The sequence below is a fragment of the Talaromyces amestolkiae genome (assembly GCF_001896365.1).
Source record: "Talaromyces amestolkiae strain CIB chromosome Unknown scaffold1.1, whole genome shotgun sequence".
NCBI lineage: Eukaryota > Fungi > Ascomycota > Eurotiomycetes > Eurotiales > Trichocomaceae > Talaromyces > Talaromyces amestolkiae.
This window is the reverse complement of record NW_024468037.1, coordinates 1,001,289-1,022,352: the sequence shown is the minus strand read 5'-3', so window position 1 is coordinate 1,022,352 and position 21,064 is coordinate 1,001,289. Positions and strand designations below refer to the sequence as shown.

Below are 21,064 nucleotides of genomic sequence, written 5' to 3'. Positions count from 1 at the left end.
CACGAAGCCCAAGGTTAAACAAGCGGCGAATCCAGCCGCTGAAGTTCCTCATGACAGCTGGAGCAATACTCGTCGTACCACCGTTTCACATCCTCCTCATGGCCGGAAAGGACACTTTCGTTGGTGTTCAGATCACCTGTGTGCTCTTCCAGGATTCCTGAAACCCGATCGCAGCGCTGCGTCTCTCGACCAAGCCACCGTTCCCATTCGCCTTTCAGCACTTCATTCTCAATCCTATTCACGACTCGCAGGGCGACGACCAAGTCGTGCCGATACATACCAAGTCGTTGGCGAGTAGCCTGCAGACGCCGGTTGGCATTCCACTCCACGTAATCATCAGTTGGGATCTCTGATGCGAAAGATAGAGAATTGTTTTGATTGAACATCATTTGCTCATGGAACGTCGAGAAGCAATAGCTCGCATTTCCATCTGATTCTCTTACCCACACAGAATCTGTGAAAGCTGTGGCTTCTTCGAGGTCTTTCACGAATATCGCTTTGCTCATGACATGTTCGGAATGAACTCCAAGTCGAGTAAGAAGCTTGGCAGCATTGCGTTCATGCCACCAATCATATGTATCGCGTGTTGAGTAGAAGCCATTGATTAATAGACTTGAACCCAATAAAGCGAGTATCAGACTATGAGCGCTGCAAGTTTTCCATGTCCACCGTACAAGTGCTAAGAACCACATCATCAGAGATGAGATGGCACTCTGAAGTAAAGAAGCCGTCGATTCGAACATCAAGTAAGTCAGCGACCGTTGTTTCCGGGACTTGTGTGCCTGTGTGATGGCTCGCATGTCTGCCGCGGAGAATTGGAATACACCTGTTTCATGACCAATTAAGCCAAAGATGGTGATGGCTCTCTTAGTCCGACTGCGAGGGCCTAATTTTCGGACTTGATCACTGATCAAGTCGACGAGATCTAGGGCGTCTTGCTCTAGATCGTTCATAGCTTGGCGGTCAATGATACCTAAGCTACACTGTTAGTAATTGATATCTCGATATATCACGTCCACTCATTCACAGGACTCACTTTTCAAGACATAAGGCGACCACAGCCATTCGACTTTGGTGTAGATAGCCAACTTGCACTTTGATTTTGAAATGTACGTTATGACAATCTTGCTGACAAGTCTGAAATTTCTCCTGAAGGGTAGATGCCATGGTGTACGCTTATCTGTAACGACATAGCAAAGATGATCGTTGAGAACATCGATGATCTGGTAGTCTGAGACTTTCGTTTTATTTGGTCGACCTGGAACTCAATTTCAATTCATTAGATTGCAAGTCAGATAGTCGCTTAGTTGCTTTCTCGGGCGTACCAAGTAAATCATTCCTTTCAATAAAGTAATCAAAATCACGTCTCATGTGTCCGGAATCTAAAGTCCTCCATGGTCCCTGCTTGATGCCTGTTCAATCGGTTAGCGGAAGGCACGAAGTGAGGTGGTGGAGTATCAAACCTGAAGCCATTCTTTCATGTAATAGAGACTGCCACAACGCACTCTTGTCGCCGAATAGCACGTGGAACAAAGCCTTCGGGCTGATATCAAATACCTTCTCAGCAGCAACATGTAGATTCCCTTGTGGGACATACTGAACTGGCTGATTTGGCAGTTTGAATTTCTGAATATCCCTTCCGTTGCCGTTTCTTTCAAAATTGGCGCTCAAGTCTTTCTCCACATATACCGGAATTTTCACATCTCTATACCCTCCTGTTCCAGAACGAGAGCGAATATCTGTTGGGACATCCAATGACACATCTTCCCAGCTATCTAAGCTGACCGATCTCGGCAAAGACTCGTTCTCCATCTTCGTCAACGCCTTGAAGATCGTTTCTAGATCCGTACTCTCCTCTGACGTTGCTACCTTGATCATGTAATTCAACCGTTTTTGCAATACTCTCAGGGGCTCAAGAAACGTCTTTATAGTCACACGACCTGGTGTGTCAGCGCCGGGCAGTGAGATGATATGAAGGAACAAGAAATCGCAGTCTCTTCCAATGGCGGCAGTCACTTCAGTGATAGTATCAAGTGGTTGACTTGCTGTCAGAACGAGTCCGAAATGATGACTATAAAAGTAAATATTTCGGGTTGTCACAAAAGCACGGCCCGGAAACTCCTGGTTATCATTAGGATTCCAAGTCGCTCTAAAAACCATGACAAGGCTTTCCTCCCTTTTCACATTAGGAAAAAGAAGTCGGAATTGAGCATCCTGGAAACGGAGGCGGTAAGGGTAGTAACTGGGATACTCATGTGTAATGCCAATGATGGATCTTTGTAGCTTGCTAGCATCTCCGTCGAGACTGACTGTTTGTCTATGTCGAGCTGCTGCTGGTGTGGGTGAGGGTTTAGTATCGTCAGCTGCCGCGCTCGACGAACCCTGTGATGCACTTCCCTCACCCGAGGCTTTCGGATCTCGTAGTCGAATACCTTCGGTATGGAATGTGTTGACAAATCCCCAATTAGTACTGCCCCAAAGATTGGCCATCATTCCGCTTGGCATCCCCCCTGTGGAATCTGCAAGACCTACACCAATGCCACGCTCGTTACTCACTGCAACCGCGACCTTACTCATACTGGTCGGTGCTGGTGGATTAGCCAGAGTAACAGGGGCAAGCGTAGTTGCTTCATCACGGCCTGCTTGATTAGGATCAATTTCTGCTTGAGAGCGCGGCATAACGCCAGCAGGACTGTATGGCAATACACTGTGGCTGGCAGTGATGAGACTAGCAATGCCACCGCTACTGTTGCCCAATGGAGTTAATGGAGCCGGTGTAGTAGATTTGCGGTGAATGTCAAATTTCTGAATTATCCGGGATGCATGATCTCTACCGCTGCCTGCCTCACCATCAAGACCTGGTATACGTCTAGCAGAATTAGCGAAGTCACCGCTGGCCCTGACTGACGATGGATCGCGCTCAGGAACTGGTAATGTAGGTGTACGTTCCACGTTGGAGGGGTCGTCTCCAGCAGTGGAAGTCAAAAATTCAGTGCTGTCGGATGTGAACTCGGGCGCTGGAGGGTGAGAAATAGAGAAAGCAGGGTCTTGAACGACGAGCTTTCCAGCGACTGAACTCGCAGGATTTTCCAGTGCCTTTTGCTTTGCTGCCTCAAAGACACTGATCCATTCCATCAGGTCTTTTTGAGTTTCAGCTTGTAGCATGATGGTATTTTTCTTGGTCTTGACTTCAAAGCAGAATCTTCGCTCTTCCTGGAATGCTGGACGAATATTGCATAGTAAAACACCAATACGCTCTGTTTCTTCAACGCCGCCGGTCCTTGAGCTTTGTACCAGACACCCAAAAATTCCATTCTTCAGGAATGCCCATCGGTGAACCCACAGTGTCCTCGTAGGTTTACCGGTGGTCGTTCTTAGATACACCCAGCCCTGTTTCTCCGCTTTCGAGGGCTTCTCGCCGTCGGATTTGACGGAAAGAGCTTGTCCTAGATAGGGGACAGTAGAAACTGAATAATCATCCAATTCACGCGAAGGTCTCGTCCCTAGCTCCGCGGCATCTTCGATCTGTTTGCGCGCAGCTAACAATTCCTTAAGAGAGTACCTCTCGCTGTTTTCCATCTCATGTACCCAACCTTTGATTCGGTCCATATCCTGGCCCCATTTTGTAAAGTTCGTGGTGTTATGATCATGGATAAGCTTCGCCTCCCGCCACTGGTCGAAAGATATCTTCACCAGAAGTTTATCCAAAGTGTTGCGAACTTGCGGGGCTTGTATCGAAAAGTCCAAGGAGGCTTTAAGATAGGCTTTGCGGGCTTCATGTAGTTGAAACGCATCCTCCCGCAGCGCAGATGCCTCTTTTTGTTTTGCCTGTCCAGAATATCTTGACAGAAGGTGGTCATAATTCCTCTGGGTATGTTCCAATGTACGCCGTGTCTCCTTGAAAGTCCGCAAATCTCCTTGAATGAATGTCTTTATCGGGTCCACAATCAAACGATCCGCTTTCTTGATAGATCCTAAAAGCGATCCCCATGTATCCTTCATACAGTCTCCATGTCGTTTAATGGCTAACAGGGTATAGTCATGATCGATGACAGCTTCGGAAACGTTGAGGGGGTTCGTCATGTACGACATGAATGAGATCATCGACTGCTCAAAGACCCCAAGCTCTGATGCGAGCTTGCCAGCTGCTTTGGCATAGCCGTCGAGCCATCTTTCGACAACTTCGAGTTGATCGGCGAAATGGACTGTGGTCGCACGAAACGTGGGGGAGTCAAGAGCGGCTTCTTTAAGACCGACAGGTCTGAGTGATATCCATTAGCAACAAATCAATCATGCGCAATCACCGAAGGAACCTCCATACACCACACTAACGAGCTTCCCGACCTGGGGCACGGTAGTCGGCTGAGATGACGCCGCCATTTACAGCGAGTGAACAGCCATACAACGGGCTTCCGATCGCGACTTCTTCCTAAATGCTGTTGTTGATATAAAGATGATGTAAAACAAGAAAAACAGACGGCAGAGATTCCTAATAAACAGTAGCCCAGTCTTCAGCTGCTCCTCACGAGACAACGATGATGAAGATGAAGAATGACGCCAGGCAGAGAGATGCACTAGTCGACTGTGGGTCCTGGGGTAACAACAGAGCATCAAATTGGTGCCTGGGCGCCTGAGGCTTAACCTCTCCGACACTCTTGAAACCATAACAACTCTCTTGTCTACATCTCACTTTCCGGAGCATTGACTGGATATACAGGTGAAATATTGATCACTATCTGTTAAACACAGTCAATAATTTATGTATTGACCATTATGCCTCGTCATATGCAAGGATCATGGGTAAGGAGGACCCACCCTTAACCCGATCTTGTTAACATCTTGACGCTTGATTCAAGCTGCGAGGATTTCCGCATCTAACTCTATCTTATTTACCGAGTCTCGAAGACCTTATATGTCAAGAGGGCTTACATGACGCCCTAGACCCGTCTCAGCCATACTCATTTCATCACATGCTATTATGACTTCCCCTGTACCTTGCCAACCTATTGTCTCCATCACACAATGCCTCCTTCGTTCTTGTTGTCAATACCACTATGTTGTGCAATCTTTCCTAAGTGATAAATAATCATACCTTCAATTGGTTGCGACGATGGCTCCTCTACAGCTGTCGAGGAGGCAATGTCACCTTCCGGTTGCTGTAACCCTTATTTATTCACATGCTGGTCTCGCAGCCAATTATGAGTACAACTTAGGTAGCGAGAATGAGTTAATTGAAGTAAAACCAGAGCCTATACTGATTGTTCTACCTGGAGATTTAAGATACAATGGAGAACTTGACGGAGAGCCATATATATGGGACAGACATTTCGCCAATACGTCGACAAAGACTATGTGGTCTTTGTTTACAGTAAATTTATCCAACGCATGAATAAACACAGGAATTTAGCTCAGATATCATGTCAGAAAAATATCTTAAGGCGCTTAAATATACACTGGGGTATGTCCTGTAGAATTACTTCAATCTCTTCAATGCACCACTTTCATTTGCTGACTTAATGACAGTCATCTTGGCCGCTTCAAGGCGCTGTCAAATCGAGACAAGCCCTGCGAACGCGAGCATCGCCATTGTTAGCACTTTGCCATCTGGACTATCAAGCCCAACGGCATCTGAATGGAAGTATGTAAGTTACATATCATCTCCTGCGTTTGTCAGTGTCATATAACAGAGTTCACTATTATCAAAGTTTGGCTGGCTATACAGAAGCCGATTCCTTTGGTTGCGAGGTATGTTTGATTTTATTTGCCTGGGTCTCTCACCTGGTAACACTCTTCTCACATCAAAGTAATCACATCTCGTAGGGTACAGAAGATACCCAAGATGGCTGTTGCGGAGACTACAACCCAGGCCCACATGAGGTATGTAAACAGCTTTAAACTACACTCAAAGCTACTGAAAAGTCGAATGTTTCTGTTCAAAAGTGCGACGACCCGGATGATCCAAGCTGCTGTGACGGGCACTATGTGGATATAGACAGCGACTCAAACTGTGCTTCACGTGGACATCAGGTACATATCCCGTCATAAATTGCTCATATTTCTGTCACATAGCTTCCGGTGACGCCATGCAACTGATCTTATTGAGAAAGTGTTGTTACCCTACACCGGAATGCTGCGCTGGAGATTGTGTGAATACTTACATAGATCCGGTCAACTGTGGCGCATGTGGTAATGGAGTAAGTGCAAACTTTACGAATAGATTGGAACGAAAGGACGTATCTAACGATATTATGGACAGTGCAACCCCGGCCAACTATGCTGTTCAAAAGTATGTGCATCGACGAGTACTGGTAATTGTGGCCCATGTATTCTACCCGTAAGTTATGAATCTACGTTTCTTACACCAGAAGCATTTGAAAAGCAGCTAAAACACATCTCCTCAAGGTGTGTCACTGGTCAACTGTGCTGTGATGGAAACTGTGTAAATCCGCTGACAGATCCCCTTCACTGTGGCTCATGTGCGTAAGTTTAGTTATAAATTTAGTTCTTCCTATCCATGGACTTAACTCACAAGTCATTGACGGATATTTTTCTCATCTAAGTGTTATTTAGGCTGGTTGTGTCGTGGAGGATTGTGTATAGCTTCGGATAATACCCAATCCGTCTCACGCGGTGTGCCTGTAAGTTTATGCATGATTCATTTTTTATTTTATTTTTTGAAGCAAACATAGATCTGACGAGTCTGCCTAGTGCACCGGTGGTACGCAGTGTTGTAATAAGACCTGCATAATTTTCCTGACAGATAATAACAACTGTGGTGGTTGTAGGCTTCCAGTAAATACATGTACTGCATGATAATCTGATCTCAAATCCAGACAAAACCAGATAGCCAATACATACTTGCTCTGCAGTGTGGACCTACTCAACAGTGCTGCTCAGGAGCGCATAGGAATGTATTGACAGACCTACTAAGACTTTCTCCCGGGCTTGCCTTATGAAGCAAATGGGACATCAATTGATCTGACCCTGCTCTTGATAACGACAGTGTAATACTGCCACACCGAATTGCTGCTCTGGGAGTTGTACAAATTTCGAGACAGACGACGAAAATTGTGTAGCATGTGGTATTATCGTAAATTTTCCTTTTAGATCCATCTCCTAAAGGTTCTGTGTAAATGGCAACCATATATCGCTGACATGTGTAATCATGTATTACTAGATAGTGCCCATTTGGCCAACAATGTAGCAATAGCCACTGCTGCGCAAATGAGAATTTTTTTTGCCCGTTTACAGTCGGAACCAGTGGATAATGTGTAAGTGATGCTCACAGAATAGATCAACAGATATCTATTTAGTACATAACTGATATGTCAATGACATAGTACCCTGGACTTACAGATAAATGCACGATTCAAGGTTGCTGTAAAGCTGGAGAAGCTTGTCCTAATGATGATACCACTCCACCTGCCCTATTGACATGTGTAAGTCTTCCTGATATCGCGGGGTAACATCTGTTTTGGTATTTGCTGCTAAGTCATGTTATCAAATGTAGTGCTCCGCTGGAACAACTTGCAACCGCATTACCGGCCATTGTGCTTAGTAGCATAGACTTGAGCATCTTCCAAATCTTTGAATTTCAATAATGTTTTCGATGATCTTTATCTGATATGGTTTGATACTCGAGTAAAAGTTGTCATGATGTTAGGGATACGTAGGTGAGGTTGCAATTTCTCCTGCTGAGGAAGTGACATTGATCAGACTGCAATGTACTTCTGGTAAGCTTGTCAAATCTTGCTTTCATGATCTTAGGTAGGGATTGTTGGATCTTGCTGTAGAAAATTGTCTACTACTTCAATGTTAGACTACCTGATTCTGCTTAAATTTCGATTAGGTKGTAAAATATAGGCTAAGCTTTGCACCATTGACCATTCACCCTCTATGTAGGTAAGACTTGTATGAATCTTACTTAATAAGGTACTAGCCTATCATTGTCATCACTTTTGGCGTATCTCATAATAAAGACCATCTTGCCATTTAAATAGAAGTTAGGGCTTATTGAAGACCCACTGCTGTATTAAAGGCGGTGTGTCACTTCTTGGCACTTTACTGCCGCCCCACCAGTCCTAATTTTTTCGATAACGGGTCAAAAAAGTGATGGGGGATTGGAACTTAGTTCGGTCTCACACCATCTTTCACCTTTTTGCAATAAAATTGCTTCATCCATACAACATGGAGCCGCCTTCGAAGAAACCGCGCAAGCTCATGGAGGACAGCGACTCCGATAGCGACTCCGACAGCCAAGGAGGAGTCTCCGTGGCTCCCGGTGCGGACTTCAAAATCAATGAAGAATACGCTCGTCGATTTGAGTATAACAAGAAGAGGGAAGAACGGCAACAGTGTATGCTATTCAAATACTCAACCTCATGTCTAATCAACGTATACTGATAATCGATGCAAACAGTGGAAGCAAAATTGGGCAAAAGTTCAACGTCTCGCAAACCAGCCAACGGCGACGAAGCGTCCGACGAAGAAGACAGTTCCGATGAGGAAGATGAAGACGAAGACGGAGAACTCGCTACTGAAGCGCTCGATTCGGAAATTTTTGCAACGCTGAACGCCATTCGAACCAAAGACCCTCGCGTGTACGATAAGGACGTCAAGTTCTATTCAGAAGTGACAGAATCTGAGATCCCCGGTGCTCAAGAAAAGAAAACGGAGAAGCCAATGTACCTTCGCGATTATCATAGACAGAATCTGTTGAATGGCGATGCTGCAGAAGAAGCTGATGATACCCCGAAAACATTCGCGCAGGAGCAGGCGGATCTCAAGAAAAATGTCCTCAAGGAAATGGAGGAGGCTGCCAACGAGGCAAGTTCGGATGAAGAGGATGGCGATTTCTTGGTTGCCAAATCCAAACCGGACAATGGGGGAGCCACTCACAAAAAGCCGGAGGTCGAGGTTGATGTTGAGAATGCTGATAAAGATCCCGAAACATTCTTGTCGAATTTTCTTTCTGCTAGGGCCTGGATACCGACGAAGGTCTCCCAATTCCAGCCTTTCGAATCAGATGATGAGGAAGAGGAGAAGAGAGCAGAGGAACTTGAGGAAGCATACAACTTCCGATTTGAGGATCCCAACAAACTCAATGAGAAGCTCATGACACATGCTCGTGACACCGCAAATCAATTCTCTGTTCGTCGAGATGAAACTAGTAGCCGCAAGAAGAAGCGAGATGCGGAACGTGAAAAGAAAGAAGCCGAGCGCCGGGAAAGAGAAAATCAGAAGAACCGACTGCGCAAATTGAAAATGGAAGAATTAGAAGAGAAAGTCGCCAAGATCAAACAGGCTGCAGGACTCAAGGTGGCTGACTTTACGGAGGAAGAATGGGCACAATTTCTTGATGACAACTGGGACGATGAGAAGTGGGAGAAGGAGATGGCCAAGCGTTTTGGCGAGGATTACTATGCCGAGGATGACGCTGAAATAGATGAAGTCGAAGATGAATCTTCGGAGAAGAAAAAGCGAAAACCCAAGAAGCCTACATGGGACGACGACATTGATATCAAAGACCTTGTACCTGACTTTGAGGATGAAGAAGCTGTGCCTGGTATCAGCCTTATCGATGACGAAGAAGGAGAAGAAGAGGTCGATGCCGAGGACGGTGAGGAGAGCGGACGTGCCAAAAAGAAGAGTCGTACCCAAGAAAAGCACGACGCAAAGCGAGCAGCCCGTAAAGAGAAAAGGCGTATTGAAGAAGCGGTGGAGCGCAACCTGGACCTTGATCCAACTCTACTACCGGGAGCAACCAGGAAGAACGCATCTCAATTTCGCTACCGAGAGACATCCCCTCAAAGTTTTGGTCTTACTTCTCGCGACATTCTCATGGCTGATGACTCCCAGCTGAATCAATTCGTTGGATTGAAGAAGCTTGCAGCATTCCGTGACCCTGAGCGAAAACGTCGCGACCTAAAGAAGATGGGCAAGAAAGCCCGCCTTCGTCAATGGCGAAAGGACACTTTTGGCACTGAAGAAGAGCCGGAGTTTGTGCTTCCACAGGCGCCTGCTGTTGAGGAGGAGAATGATGATGATGAGATGAAGGTTGATATCCGCGAGGGCGGATCTCGCAAGAAGAGAAAGAGGTCAAAGAAGCATTAATTTGTTTTGTTGTTTGTCTATATGAATACTAGCGAGTTGTATATCTTTTTTACTATACACAGCATATCAATGTACGCTTCTGAGTTGATATTTGTTATGTCATATAGAAGCGCCTTAACCGTAAGGCATCCGAACAAAAAGAAGCTCCATACAAAATTTTGCATGCCAGACTCCGATTGGCCAATCATACAACTCGACTTCCGAGTGGGACCAGGGGAGCTCCATCTGGAACATCACAACATTGAAATTTGAAGAACAGTCCGAGGGATGACGTGTGGCAAGGGAGGGAGCAAAGTTTGCACAAGGAGATTGGATGATATTCAGTTATTGACAGGCTAACAGTAGTATCTTGGCTTTGGCATTGAAATCATATCCGAAGAGTTCGGCGTGGGAAAGTGATATCTACAAGGCTGGCGCGTCTGCGGCTCTCGCGGAAAAGACCACCAACAGTCGCCTGAGTGATGCTGCCGGAGTCAATACGTAGAGGTCATTCTAGAGAGACGTGCTCATATAAAAGAAAAGACAAGCGACAGAAGGCTTTAAGACACGCTGCAAGCATTGAAGTAGACACCCCTATCGCGGAACAGGGCTTCGGGAGATGTCGGCAGCGCTGAGAAATTTTTTCCCAGGCGAAATTTTGCTTGGCCGGTCATCCGCCCGAGCTGTTCTTCTAAGCTTAGTAGGGGTTACCTAGGTAGCAGCAGAAAACTAGTCGCTGCTGCTAGACTGGGTTAGCGCTGCAAAGTTCTCTTGCCGCTTTCCCTGTTCCCTTCCCTTCCCGCTTTAAAAATCTCTTTTCTCTCGGTTCTCCTTCTCTCCTTCTCTCTCCCTCCCCCTTCCCATATTCCCCCAGCAGTGTCTTGCTTTGCCTTCTAGACACCTGTGCTTTGTGTTTCTTGTTTTCTTTTCTTACCCCATCTCCTCTCATTATCCGTCGTAACAGACGTTAATAAACAAGATGGCTTCCCAAGGCGACAAGACCGTCTTCGGCATGCCCGTAAGTTTTTTTTCCGTTCTAACATCTATTGACCGACCATCACTCCGGAGCCCAGCTGCATCACCAACCCATCGAGAATCCATCGCAATGGCATCGCATCACTCGAAGGAATCGATTGATACAGTTAAATTCGATACAGCGATGGTTTTTCGTCGGCGTTGATGATGCCAGCTGGCGCGGCTAGTTTGGTCTGCTCGATTTCAAGTATCGTGTCACTAACGTATCACCTAATAGGGATTCGTTGTCGACTTTTTGAGTAAGTCTCATAAAACAAGCGATTTCTCCAATTGATTGGCTTTTTACCAAATCGAACAATTGGATGAATTGTTAGATTTTTGTTGGAATTGACACTAATTCATAATAGTGGGTGGTGTTTCTGCTGCTGTCTCCAAGACTGCTGCTGCCCCTATCGAGCGTGTCAAGCTCCTCATCCAGAACCAGGTAAGCTAGAACGCGCATTCATATGACCAATTTCGATCTGTCACTGCAAAACTATCGAAAGCACGGATAAAAATATTTTATCGGCAATTGATTGCTTGCAACACATCGACTGGTCAACTATTCGAGAACTAGACTAACAGTGAACAGGATGAGATGCTTCGCGCCGGTCGTCTCGACCGCAAGTACGCCGGTATCATGGACTGCTTCCGTCGTACCGCCGCTGCTGAGGGTGCTATGTCCTTGTGGCGTGGTAACACTGCCAACGTTATCCGTTACTTCCCTACCCAGGCCTTGAACTTTGCTTTCCGTGACACCTACAAGAGCATGTTCGCCTTCAAGAAGGAGCGTGATGGATACTGGTGGTGGATGGCCGGTAACTTGGCCTCTGGTGGTGTAAGTTTTTCTCTCGATGCTGTCTGTTCCATGCTAATTAGTGTAGGCTGCTGGTGCCACTTCCCTCCTCTTCGTCTACTCCCTCGACTACGCCCGTACCCGTCTTGCCAACGACGCTAAGTCCGCCAAGGGCGGCGGTGACCGTCAGTTCAACGGTCTCGTTGACGTCTACAAGAAGACCCTTGCTGCTGATGGTATTGCTGGTCTCTACCGTGGTTTCTCTGTCTCCGTTGCTGGTATCATCGTCTACCGTGGTCTCTACTTCGGTATGTACGACTCGCTCAAGCCTGTCGTCCTCGTCGGTCCTCTTGAGGGTAACTTCCTTGCTTCTTTCTTGCTCGGTTGGTCCGTCACCACTGGTGCTGGTATTGCTTCTTACCCTCTTGACACCATTCGTCGTCGTATGATGATGACCTCTGGTGAGGCCGTCAAGTACAAGTCTTCCTTCGATGCCGCTCGCCAGATCGCCGCCAAGGAGGGTGTCAAGTCCTTCTTCAAGGGTGCCGGTGCTAACATCCTCCGTGGTGTTGCTGGTGCTGGTGTGTTGTCTATCTACGACCAGGTTCAGCTCGTCCTCTTCGGCAAGAAGTTCAAGGGTGGCTCTGGTTAAACAGCTTAATCAAAATCAGCTGTGAGCAAAAACGGATGACGATGGGGACGAGGGGATAGAGTGTGGAGGTGGTTTCTTCAGGATAGAAATATGCATCTGGGTGAACTGGAAGCATAGAGCACTGGAAGTTTTTCTATTTGTTGTACTTTACTACTACTGCCTGCCAGCCTTTTTACTTTTATCCTCTGTACGTTCATACAAGATGCAATTGTTTTTTCAGTATTTTGCCGCCCCTAAACGCATCTGTAATGTAGTGGAAGAGCCACCTGTTAGCTTATCACGTGATATGACGTCGCGCGTGAGTTCATTCTAGCTTATCCCTAGCTGTATGACGACTAAAGATCTCAAGATAGTCTTCATCCTATACATAAATTGCTGGCAAATACTTGAAGATCGCAGAGCGAACAAGATTATCAAAATGCCACCGATCCGCACATTCAAATCGGCGCCTATCAATTCCCATTCAGCAGCTAATACACCTACACCAACGAGCGAAACTCAAGAACAAAAACAACAACACGACAATGATGTCGGCTCTGGAGAGACGATTGGAAATGAAGGAGCCCCGGCATGGACACCAGCGACACCAACCGCAGCGGCAAGTATAGGAGACACCAGGTACCCAGCAGCCAGACCAGGTGCGCCTGCAATGCCAGCGCCGACATCTAGTACTTCAGTGAACACATACACACCTACTAGAACATACCCAACCTCAACCTTGAACTCAGCAGATCAAACCTCATCGCCCCCAGCTCCGCAACCAGGATCCCGCCCTGTGCCGCCTACATCATCATCATCATCATCGTTATCTCCCTCCCCAAACAGAGCAACAGCGACAGGAGCGGTACCACCACCCCCCAAAGTCGGCGAAAAGGTCCAACCAGCATCATACTACACCCCCTCTCCCCTCCAACAGCAGCATCAACAGATCATCCCGAACTCCACCTCAACGCCGTACTTATCCACGTACCAACCTCCTAGCTCCTACACGTCCACGTATGTAGCTGGATCCGCGTCTGGATTGCCACTATCACAGCCCGAGCAGTCAAATAGTACTTCTGCAAGTAGTATATTTGACGGTGCGCTCGGAGAAGGAACGACAGGGCAGGATATATTGAATACGGCGAGGTCGTGGATGGCGTCAGCGGGCAATAAGTTGGCGGAGGCGGAGGAGGAGGTTTGGAAGATGGTGAATAAGAAGTCTTGAGTCTAAATGTCGAACTATAGCTAGGTGGATAGGTGCTACAAATGATACCTGGATAGATGATGGTAAATGTATTAAAATCTTGTTATTCGTACGTTGACCAACCTTGAAAGTAGGCAGGGTCGAACATGAGTAATATATATAATTGTATGAAGATAATATAGATGCAGTCACAACTGCCTGAGCAACTCAGTACTATCAATAAAGATGACCAAGTGCACTGAAACGAACAGACACAAATCCACAAAACAAGCGACTAGTTCAATACAGTCAAGATGACCAACCGCAAGTTGTTTTTGGTGAAAGAGAACGCTTTGTCTCTGTCGTTGCATTTTCAACGATGCCAACGCATCGAAAGACCAATAACCGAGGACACACCCCGTTCAATATCGTCATAAGTATTAACGCAACCAATAGGCAAATAAATATGCATGCAGAGTAGAAATCCAGACCGAGCATTCGACGCTTGCTTTCGCGTAGGCTCCAGGTCAAATCAAGCCAATAATCCCAACCAGAGTAAAGAAACCAGAACGCCACCGTGCCTTTATTAGGCAGAGATCCCATCCCAACCCAATGATAAAAAATTATGTATCGTACCAACGCCAGTCCAACCAAAAGAGTGATAAGTGGCCGGCAATGGTATCGTAGCGTATGTTGAATAAAGCAAATATTATCGCAAAGAGGCCAGCTCGTCATGAGAAACAAATGAAACTGTCGTTTTGGCCGGTCAACAAGAACAGACAACGTAGCCGACTGTTGAGAAACAGGTTACATAGAGCCCAAACGTAAAAGCGCCTCAACTGCGGCGCGTTCTTCACGATCACCGCCAATGCCGTCTGGTAATGAAAAACCTAATTGTTGAATCGTGATTCCGCCCGGCACAGACTTGGCCAGGGCAGATGATGCAGGACCGCCAGGGTGACGCTGCACACGTGTATGTACAGAATGGTTTGTATTTACAATCCCTCCTCCATTGAGGGATCGGGCACGAAGGGCATCGGCACCGATGCCGGCCCAGTCTTCTTCGTCGGTGACGTCGCCTTCATTCCATTCGTCGTCTGGAATGGCGTCTTCCGGTATATCAGACGAGGAGCAGTACTCGGGGACGTCGTCACCGTCGAGGGACATTCTATCAGCTTCGTGATCACCAAAGTCGAGATCGGAATGCGAGAAGATGGCCGAGTCGGCTACGCTGGTTCCGTAGGCTGGTCTATTATTCGTGGTTCGCCATTGCGAGTGCTGAGGTATCTGCATTCCCCCAGCAGCACTAGGGAGGCTGGATGGCGGTGACGTAGAAGCATAAGATGAATTATAGGCTTGCCGTTCCCGGGGCGGCTGGCCACTTCGACGAGCATCCCAGCGACCCCAGCCGACTTTCTCGAATATAATATTCCCATCAATGCCACCACCTTCGCCACCATTGCCTCGGCCTTCTAGGGCTCCAACGACCAATCTGCGGGCCTTGGCAGGAGGGATGCCTGCGAAACCCGGCACAGTGGTGGTAAGATGGCCCATGACATGGCGGATGGCTAGTGGGCCGTGAGCGAGCAAGATATCGGGCAAATGGTACTTGGCCAGCATCGCCGGGGTGATGGCACCCACGCTGTCGACGTTTTGAGCACTGTTTGACACATGAGGATGATGGTCCTGGCTTTTGGCATGGTCGACAGCGTCCTGCAAATCGATGTCCGAGTCGACCTGCACAGGAGCGACAGGAGGGGAGAAGGATAGGTTGCCCACATTGTGGTGAGCCTTATTCTTAAAACCGTGAGGCGGGAGAGTAGGGGAGATCGAGTTTGGAGGAGTAGGAAGCATAGTCGGCTGTCCTAGACGAGCAGATGCGACAGCGAAGGCGCCCCTGCTGTCCTTGACAGCGTCGCGAGGGATCGGAATATCCATCGAAGCGGATTTAGCAGCAAGCGCCATACCTATATTAGACACAGCCATTTGGGAAGCCATGATCGCGTTGAATATGGGTGCAAAGAACTGTTGATGTACCCGGGGGCGATGAGTCAGTGTTCGGAGTCCGAGTAAGATAAGGGGGGAACGCGCGCGATGCGACAGAGGCAAGGTAAGAACTCACGTCACGTATGTCGCGACTTCTGTATTGCTTTCTGATTTATCTCTCGTGAGAGATAAATGAGTTTATATAAAGCTGGCTGTTGACAGAAACCGGTCACTCAATGAAGCGATCGATGCAGGTACTGCTGCTGGCTGAGATCGGATGCGACGCGCTAACGGAGGTAGGACAGGCGACAAGCGAAAAGCAACTGGTCGGGCAAGTAAGAAAAGAAAGATTTTCTGACTGGAACGAGAGCAGTTGTAGATAGTATCGTGGCTATAGCGTTGTTCTTGGTGGTGAATAAGAGAAAGGAAGAAGGAGCGAAAGAAAGAGAGGGAAGGCAAGGACAGGCCATGGGCTATATCAGGCAGGCGTACTATCTATACAGATCAATACGGATTGTGACAGAATGACAGTACGGAACTGCGTAGAAGTACGGGGGTGGGGGCAATGACGGAGGGCGAACTCTAAGGACTGGGACGTAATGGCGATGTAGGAGACGGTAATTTACCCCGGTGTTCCCTGGCTCGGGTTGGTTTTTGTTAGGGCCTTGGGTGACTCAGGGTCTGTAAGTTACCGGTACGTTACGCATAGCCAAACCTGATCTGAGCCTGATCTGAATAATGAACGGGCAGAAACGGCGCACATGCTGGACGAGGGCGTCCTCGATAGGATCGCCCATGCCCGGTTCCGGATAGACACAGAAACAGACAGAACAAGAGCCGACTACGTATGGCTGACAGCAGCCAGAACTGCAGCACATGGCCACCTTGATTGGCGATAAGCCAGCGCGGGTGCTTTCGGACGACGGAGAGCGCGGATTGGTGCCTTGGAGCCTGAGGTCCAACCATCCAGCCTAGTCCACCACAGGCCTGGCTGGTCATGCGCACGCTGTGGCCTGATCTGATTTGATTGCATCTTATCAACTTATCAGCGCGTCTCTCTCACATACCACGGAGAACGTGCTGTCTCCGCTGTCGCCACAGGGACGCGAGTTACATTGCTACATTGCTGCATCTGCTCTCGCTTATCGTTGGATTCCTGGACTGAGGCATTTAACGTCCCAAGCCAGTCTTGGTTGCTGAAAGGCTAGATTCGGTGACTTGACTGCTGCTACCCACGGAGTACCTACTGCTGATACTACCACCACGCTACGGAGTAGGTAGTAGGTACGTCTCTCAACAGACGACTTGGCGCTCCATCTAGTGGCATTCCCCACCACACCGTGACCCTGTACAGGAAGTACTAGAAGAACAGTGCGATAATTACTTGCATAAGCGTCATGCCCGTGTGGCCGCGATACGCGAGACTCAGCTTAAGGAGGGGTGGCCGTCAGCTAGAATCATCCCGCACTAAACTGTAAGACGAATCCTCTGTAGGCACGTGGATCGATCTTGTCTTGTTGGGCTATGGTATTACCTCATCTCGAACCACTTAGTTCATTACCTACAAAGATACTTAGTGAATGGTAGCTACTAATCCACCGATTTTCAGGCACTTAAGGGCGGCGTTTCAGACAATTTCAGGGAATATTAGCTTGACACCACGCAACGTAGAGAGAATGACGTCTAGCTTCGTTTCGCATCTTTTGGTCGACACTTCAGAATTTCCCTTTTCGGCCGATTCAGACGTTGCTGAGGTGTTCCTCTGATGTCATAGCTCGTTGTCTCGTTGACGCGAAGGGCTTTGATGGAGTCATACAGGTAAGGCTATTTCATTAAGGAAGTATTTCGAAAGTTGAGATACAACGAGATACAACACATGCACGAGTTTCAAGTCATTGATTGTGCGATCACGATCAAAGCCCTAATCTAAGGTTTCGCGTTCCGTTCCTTCCTATTCGGGATCAATGACCTCAAAGCCCTATCATGGGTTTCCCTTGCCCGAGTCGAAAATCAATCCGATTCATTTCTTACTCTTAGGCAAACCGGCGCAGGCATAGGGTCCAGTCAACGGGAACTGCTTTCTTTAAAAGCATCGAACAAATCAATGAGTACTCGGTTTGTTATGTGTTCGGACCGGGACATCAGGAATCGGAACGCGGCTACACAAAAGTGGCGAAATCTCCACCTGAGCAGCATCCGACATTTCTTCCCCTCATTCATCTATTCGCTGTTCACTATTCACTATACCAAGCTATTTACTACTTATGCATCGGAAATAGATACAAATTTGACTATAGACAAGAAATATGTGATATTCGTCCCGAATATGGGCAAGCCAGGTTCAGGAGGCAATCCATCGCTCTTGGCACAGATCCGAGAGATGTCACCACATGGACACTTAGATTTCTCATATAACATGTCAAAAGTATCGACCCATTGATTCCTAAGTTGAGCTTTCTTAAGCTACATATATGCATGCCATCACCTTCGAAATGGGTTCAGTCAACGTGCCCTATTCTCCTACCAATGAAGCTCAACGAATTCTAGGCTTCTTGTGCAAACAATCGCAAGCCTTGAATTTGCCTGATGCGGTAGTCGAGAATCAGGATGCAGTCTCTTTCAATTCCACTACCAACTCTATCTATTTCCCCATTCCGTTCAAGGAGACTGAGACTCTGGCCGCGTTGAAGGCTGTGGAAGGGCTAGTAGCGGGAGAGATTGCGAATCTTCGATATGGAGCGCCATCTCAGAGAAAGAGGTGTGTAGAGATTAGCTTAGAGGCAGCCACATATTTTGCATGCCAGGCTTATATGGCCAAGGTTGGGGGTTTGGGGAAGCTGGATCCTGGTGTGAAGACGAAACTTAAAGGTGCTGGATTTGTCCTTATCTGGGAAGAGTTGAATATTGACGTTTTACAGATACCGATCTCCTAGCTGCTCAATCAAATGGGTACAGAAGAATGTCTGCCAATCTGTACAAGACTAAGGATGAGCGATTCTTCCACATTCATGGCTCCCTAGAAGCTACTACGACCCTCAATATGATCGGTCTGGAAGGCCATAGGCCAGAATTGACTGATTATGAGGAGATTATCAAGACTATTGAAGAAAAAGTGCAGAAATTTACCGCAGCAGAACTGGAAACCATGAATGCGGAACGGAGACAGGCTGGTGTTACGGCGTATAAATATGAGGATTTCGTCAAAACACCTCATGTAAGCACTCAGCGACACCTTGGAAATCCGCCTTCTAACCTTTAACAGGGTCAAATTAACGTAAAAGAGTCGCCATGGAGTGTCAACCCCCTCAAAGGCACCATACCCCCAACCAAATTTCCCCCTGCCCCAGCAGGAAATTACAAAATACTCAGAGGCATCAAAGTCCTCGAACTCTGCCGCATCATCGCCGGACCAACCATCACCCGTATCCTGGCCGAATACGGCGCAGATGTCCTCAAAATCACCAGCCCGAATCTGAGTGACGTGCCGTTTTTCCAGGTTGATGGAAACATGGGCAAGCATGCGGCTGATTTGGATCTGAAGACCCCCGAGGGAAAAGCGGAGTTTGAGAAGTTAGTAGCTGGCGTTGATGTATTTGTGGATGGATATCGACCTGGTGCTCTTGAAAAGCTCGGGTATGGTCCGGAGAAATTGGCTGAGTTGGCTGAGAAACGAGGAAAAGGGATTGTCTACGTCAATGAGAATTGTTTTGGGTATAAAGGGGAGTGGGCAGGTAGACCGGGATGGCAGCAGATTGCAGATTGTGTATGTCCCCTATCAAGCCCTCTTCTTCCACTAGAAATGTATCAGGAGGCTAATTGAGTAGGTAACCGGCGTGGCATGGGCACAAGGGCAATTTATGGGCCTCAACACGCCCGTCGTCCCTCCCTTCCCGATCTCAGACTACGGAACAGGCTGCATGGGTGCCATCGCAGCATTGACAGGTCTATACCACCGTGCAACAAAAGGAGGTTCTTACCACTGCACATCCTCACTTATGCAATACGATCTTTTGCTGTTTGCAATCGGACAGTATTCCGCAGAGACGCAGGACCAGCTACGAAAGGAACAATTACCCGAATTCTTTGCCTTAAGACACCACGACAGCGTCGATAGGATATCAGCCACGACGTTGCAGATGCTTCGAAAGCGATTTCCGGACTTGTTCGTTGCTGATTCTTCGAAATCGTCGCCGTATACGGAGAAATGGTTCGCGGAAAAGTATGGTGAGGAAATTGAAGTTGTCAAGCCGGTGGCGAAGATTGAGGGTGTAGAGAATGGGTTTGTTCGTGCTAGTCGGCCGAATGGGAGTGATAAACCGCTTTGGGAGGATTTTGAGGTTGACGAGAAGGACTACCGGATTTAGGCTAAGGTTTATTGTGTGGGCAGGATATGAGCCGTTTTGATACTCATATAGCTAAATAGAACGTAGAATCAGGGTGAATACAGTCTAGACTGCGGAACCTTACATATTCGGTACCCTATCCGATCGTTACAGTTCGGCTGTACGTCATACACCGCATTCTGACCTCGCAGTCACTGGCCTTGCAGTTTTAGGAAATCGATTCAGCCGATTAGGGTTCTACCTGTTACCTGGGTGTAGTTATCTATATCAACTAATTACCAATCACCCCTCCGCTCTCTTAATTTATATGGCAGATCACCTTCGGCTGAATCAATTTTTACATATGCCCCTTGCACTTAAAGTACCACACAACAGACACAAAACCCAAAGAAGAAAGAGACAACAGGAAAAATGGCACACAACATCCAATCCACAAACATCCCCTCCTCCGGCTCTTCCCCGGTAAGCAGCGAAAGAGCATCGACTCTGAAATCATTCATGTCCTCCTTCTACACAACGAGCGACAATCCCACAGCCCATGACGAATATGCAAACTTCTTCACCAAGAACGCCACCTTAATCATGGGCGGGAAAAGGGCGGATGGATTTGACGGTATTCTATCTTTCTTCCCCTGTAGTTATTGATTTCTGACGACTCAAGATATCCTTGCATTTCGCAAATCTATGTGGACAGCAGTCACCTCACGCAAACATGTCGTCACAAAGATCTTCTTTGGTGATGATAATGATATGATGCTTCATGGAACCGTGACCTATGTCATGAAACAGGATCCCCAGAAAAAGGATGTGAAGTTTGATTGGGCTGCGAGGGCGGAATTTGAGGATGGTCAGGACGGGTCAAAAATGAAGTATTATCAAGTTTATTTGGTATGTTCCTTCCTTTATTTCTGCTTGGATTCAGAATTTTTTTTGTTTCAGGCTAATTCCTGAGGAATAGGATACTGCTGCTCAACAGGCTCTTGCCGCTGCCGTGCAGAAATCATAGTTACTTGCGA

General features: G+C 47.4%; 7 protein-coding genes across 7 annotated transcripts; 5 read left to right on the top strand and 2 right to left on the bottom strand.

Moving 5' to 3' along the window:
- Positions 1 to 14: 14 nt before the first annotated feature.
- On the bottom strand, positions 15 to 4,380 carry BHQ10_000342 (uncharacterized protein; the record flags this gene model as incomplete). Its single annotated transcript, XM_040875674.1, has 5 exons — positions 15 to 973; positions 1,037 to 1,258; positions 1,326 to 1,412; positions 1,506 to 4,261; positions 4,322 to 4,380. The coding sequence occupies 5 exons, from the start codon at positions 4,378 to 4,380 to the stop codon at positions 15 to 17; spliced, it is 4,083 nt and encodes a 1,360-aa protein (XP_040728847.1).
- A 3,807-nt stretch (positions 4,381 to 8,187) lies between these two features.
- On the top strand, positions 8,188 to 10,113 carry BHQ10_000341 (uncharacterized protein; the record flags this gene model as incomplete). Its single annotated transcript, XM_040875663.1, has 2 exons — positions 8,188 to 8,356; positions 8,420 to 10,113. The coding sequence occupies 2 exons, from the start codon at positions 8,188 to 8,190 to the stop codon at positions 10,111 to 10,113; spliced, it is 1,863 nt and encodes a 620-aa protein (XP_040728846.1).
- A 958-nt stretch (positions 10,114 to 11,071) lies between these two features.
- On the top strand, positions 11,072 to 12,554 carry BHQ10_000340 (uncharacterized protein; the record flags this gene model as incomplete). The annotated part of the gene is made up of 5 exons (XM_040875652.1): positions 11,072 to 11,110; positions 11,345 to 11,366; positions 11,475 to 11,551; positions 11,699 to 11,944; positions 11,991 to 12,554. 5 exons carry the CDS (start codon positions 11,072 to 11,074, stop codon positions 12,552 to 12,554), a joined length of 948 nt encoding a protein of 315 aa, XP_040728845.1.
- Positions 12,555 to 12,972: 418 nt separating this feature from the next.
- On the top strand, positions 12,973 to 13,761 carry BHQ10_000339 (uncharacterized protein; the record flags this gene model as incomplete). The annotated part of the gene is made up of 1 exon (XM_040875640.1): positions 12,973 to 13,761. One exon carries the CDS (start codon positions 12,973 to 12,975, stop codon positions 13,759 to 13,761), a length of 789 nt encoding a protein of 262 aa, XP_040728844.1.
- Positions 13,762 to 14,526: 765 nt separating this feature from the next.
- BHQ10_000338 (uncharacterized protein) lies at positions 14,527 to 15,717 on the bottom strand (the record flags this gene model as incomplete). Its single annotated transcript, XM_040875629.1, has 1 exon — positions 14,527 to 15,717. One exon carries the CDS (start codon positions 15,715 to 15,717, stop codon positions 14,527 to 14,529), a length of 1,191 nt encoding a protein of 396 aa, XP_040728843.1.
- A 2,480-nt stretch (positions 15,718 to 18,197) lies between these two features.
- On the top strand, positions 18,198 to 20,069 carry BHQ10_000337 (uncharacterized protein; the record flags this gene model as incomplete). The annotated part of the gene is made up of 4 exons (XM_040875618.1): positions 18,198 to 18,573; positions 18,624 to 18,919; positions 18,968 to 19,468; positions 19,530 to 20,069. The coding sequence occupies 4 exons, from the start codon at positions 18,198 to 18,200 to the stop codon at positions 20,067 to 20,069; spliced, it is 1,713 nt and encodes a 570-aa protein (XP_040728842.1).
- A 390-nt stretch (positions 20,070 to 20,459) lies between these two features.
- Positions 20,460 to 21,054, top strand: BHQ10_000336 (uncharacterized protein; the record flags this gene model as incomplete). The annotated part of the gene is made up of 3 exons (XM_040875607.1): positions 20,460 to 20,661; positions 20,710 to 20,936; positions 21,007 to 21,054. The coding sequence occupies 3 exons, from the start codon at positions 20,460 to 20,462 to the stop codon at positions 21,052 to 21,054; spliced, it is 477 nt and encodes a 158-aa protein (XP_040728841.1).
- Positions 21,055 to 21,064: the final 10 nt, after the last annotated feature.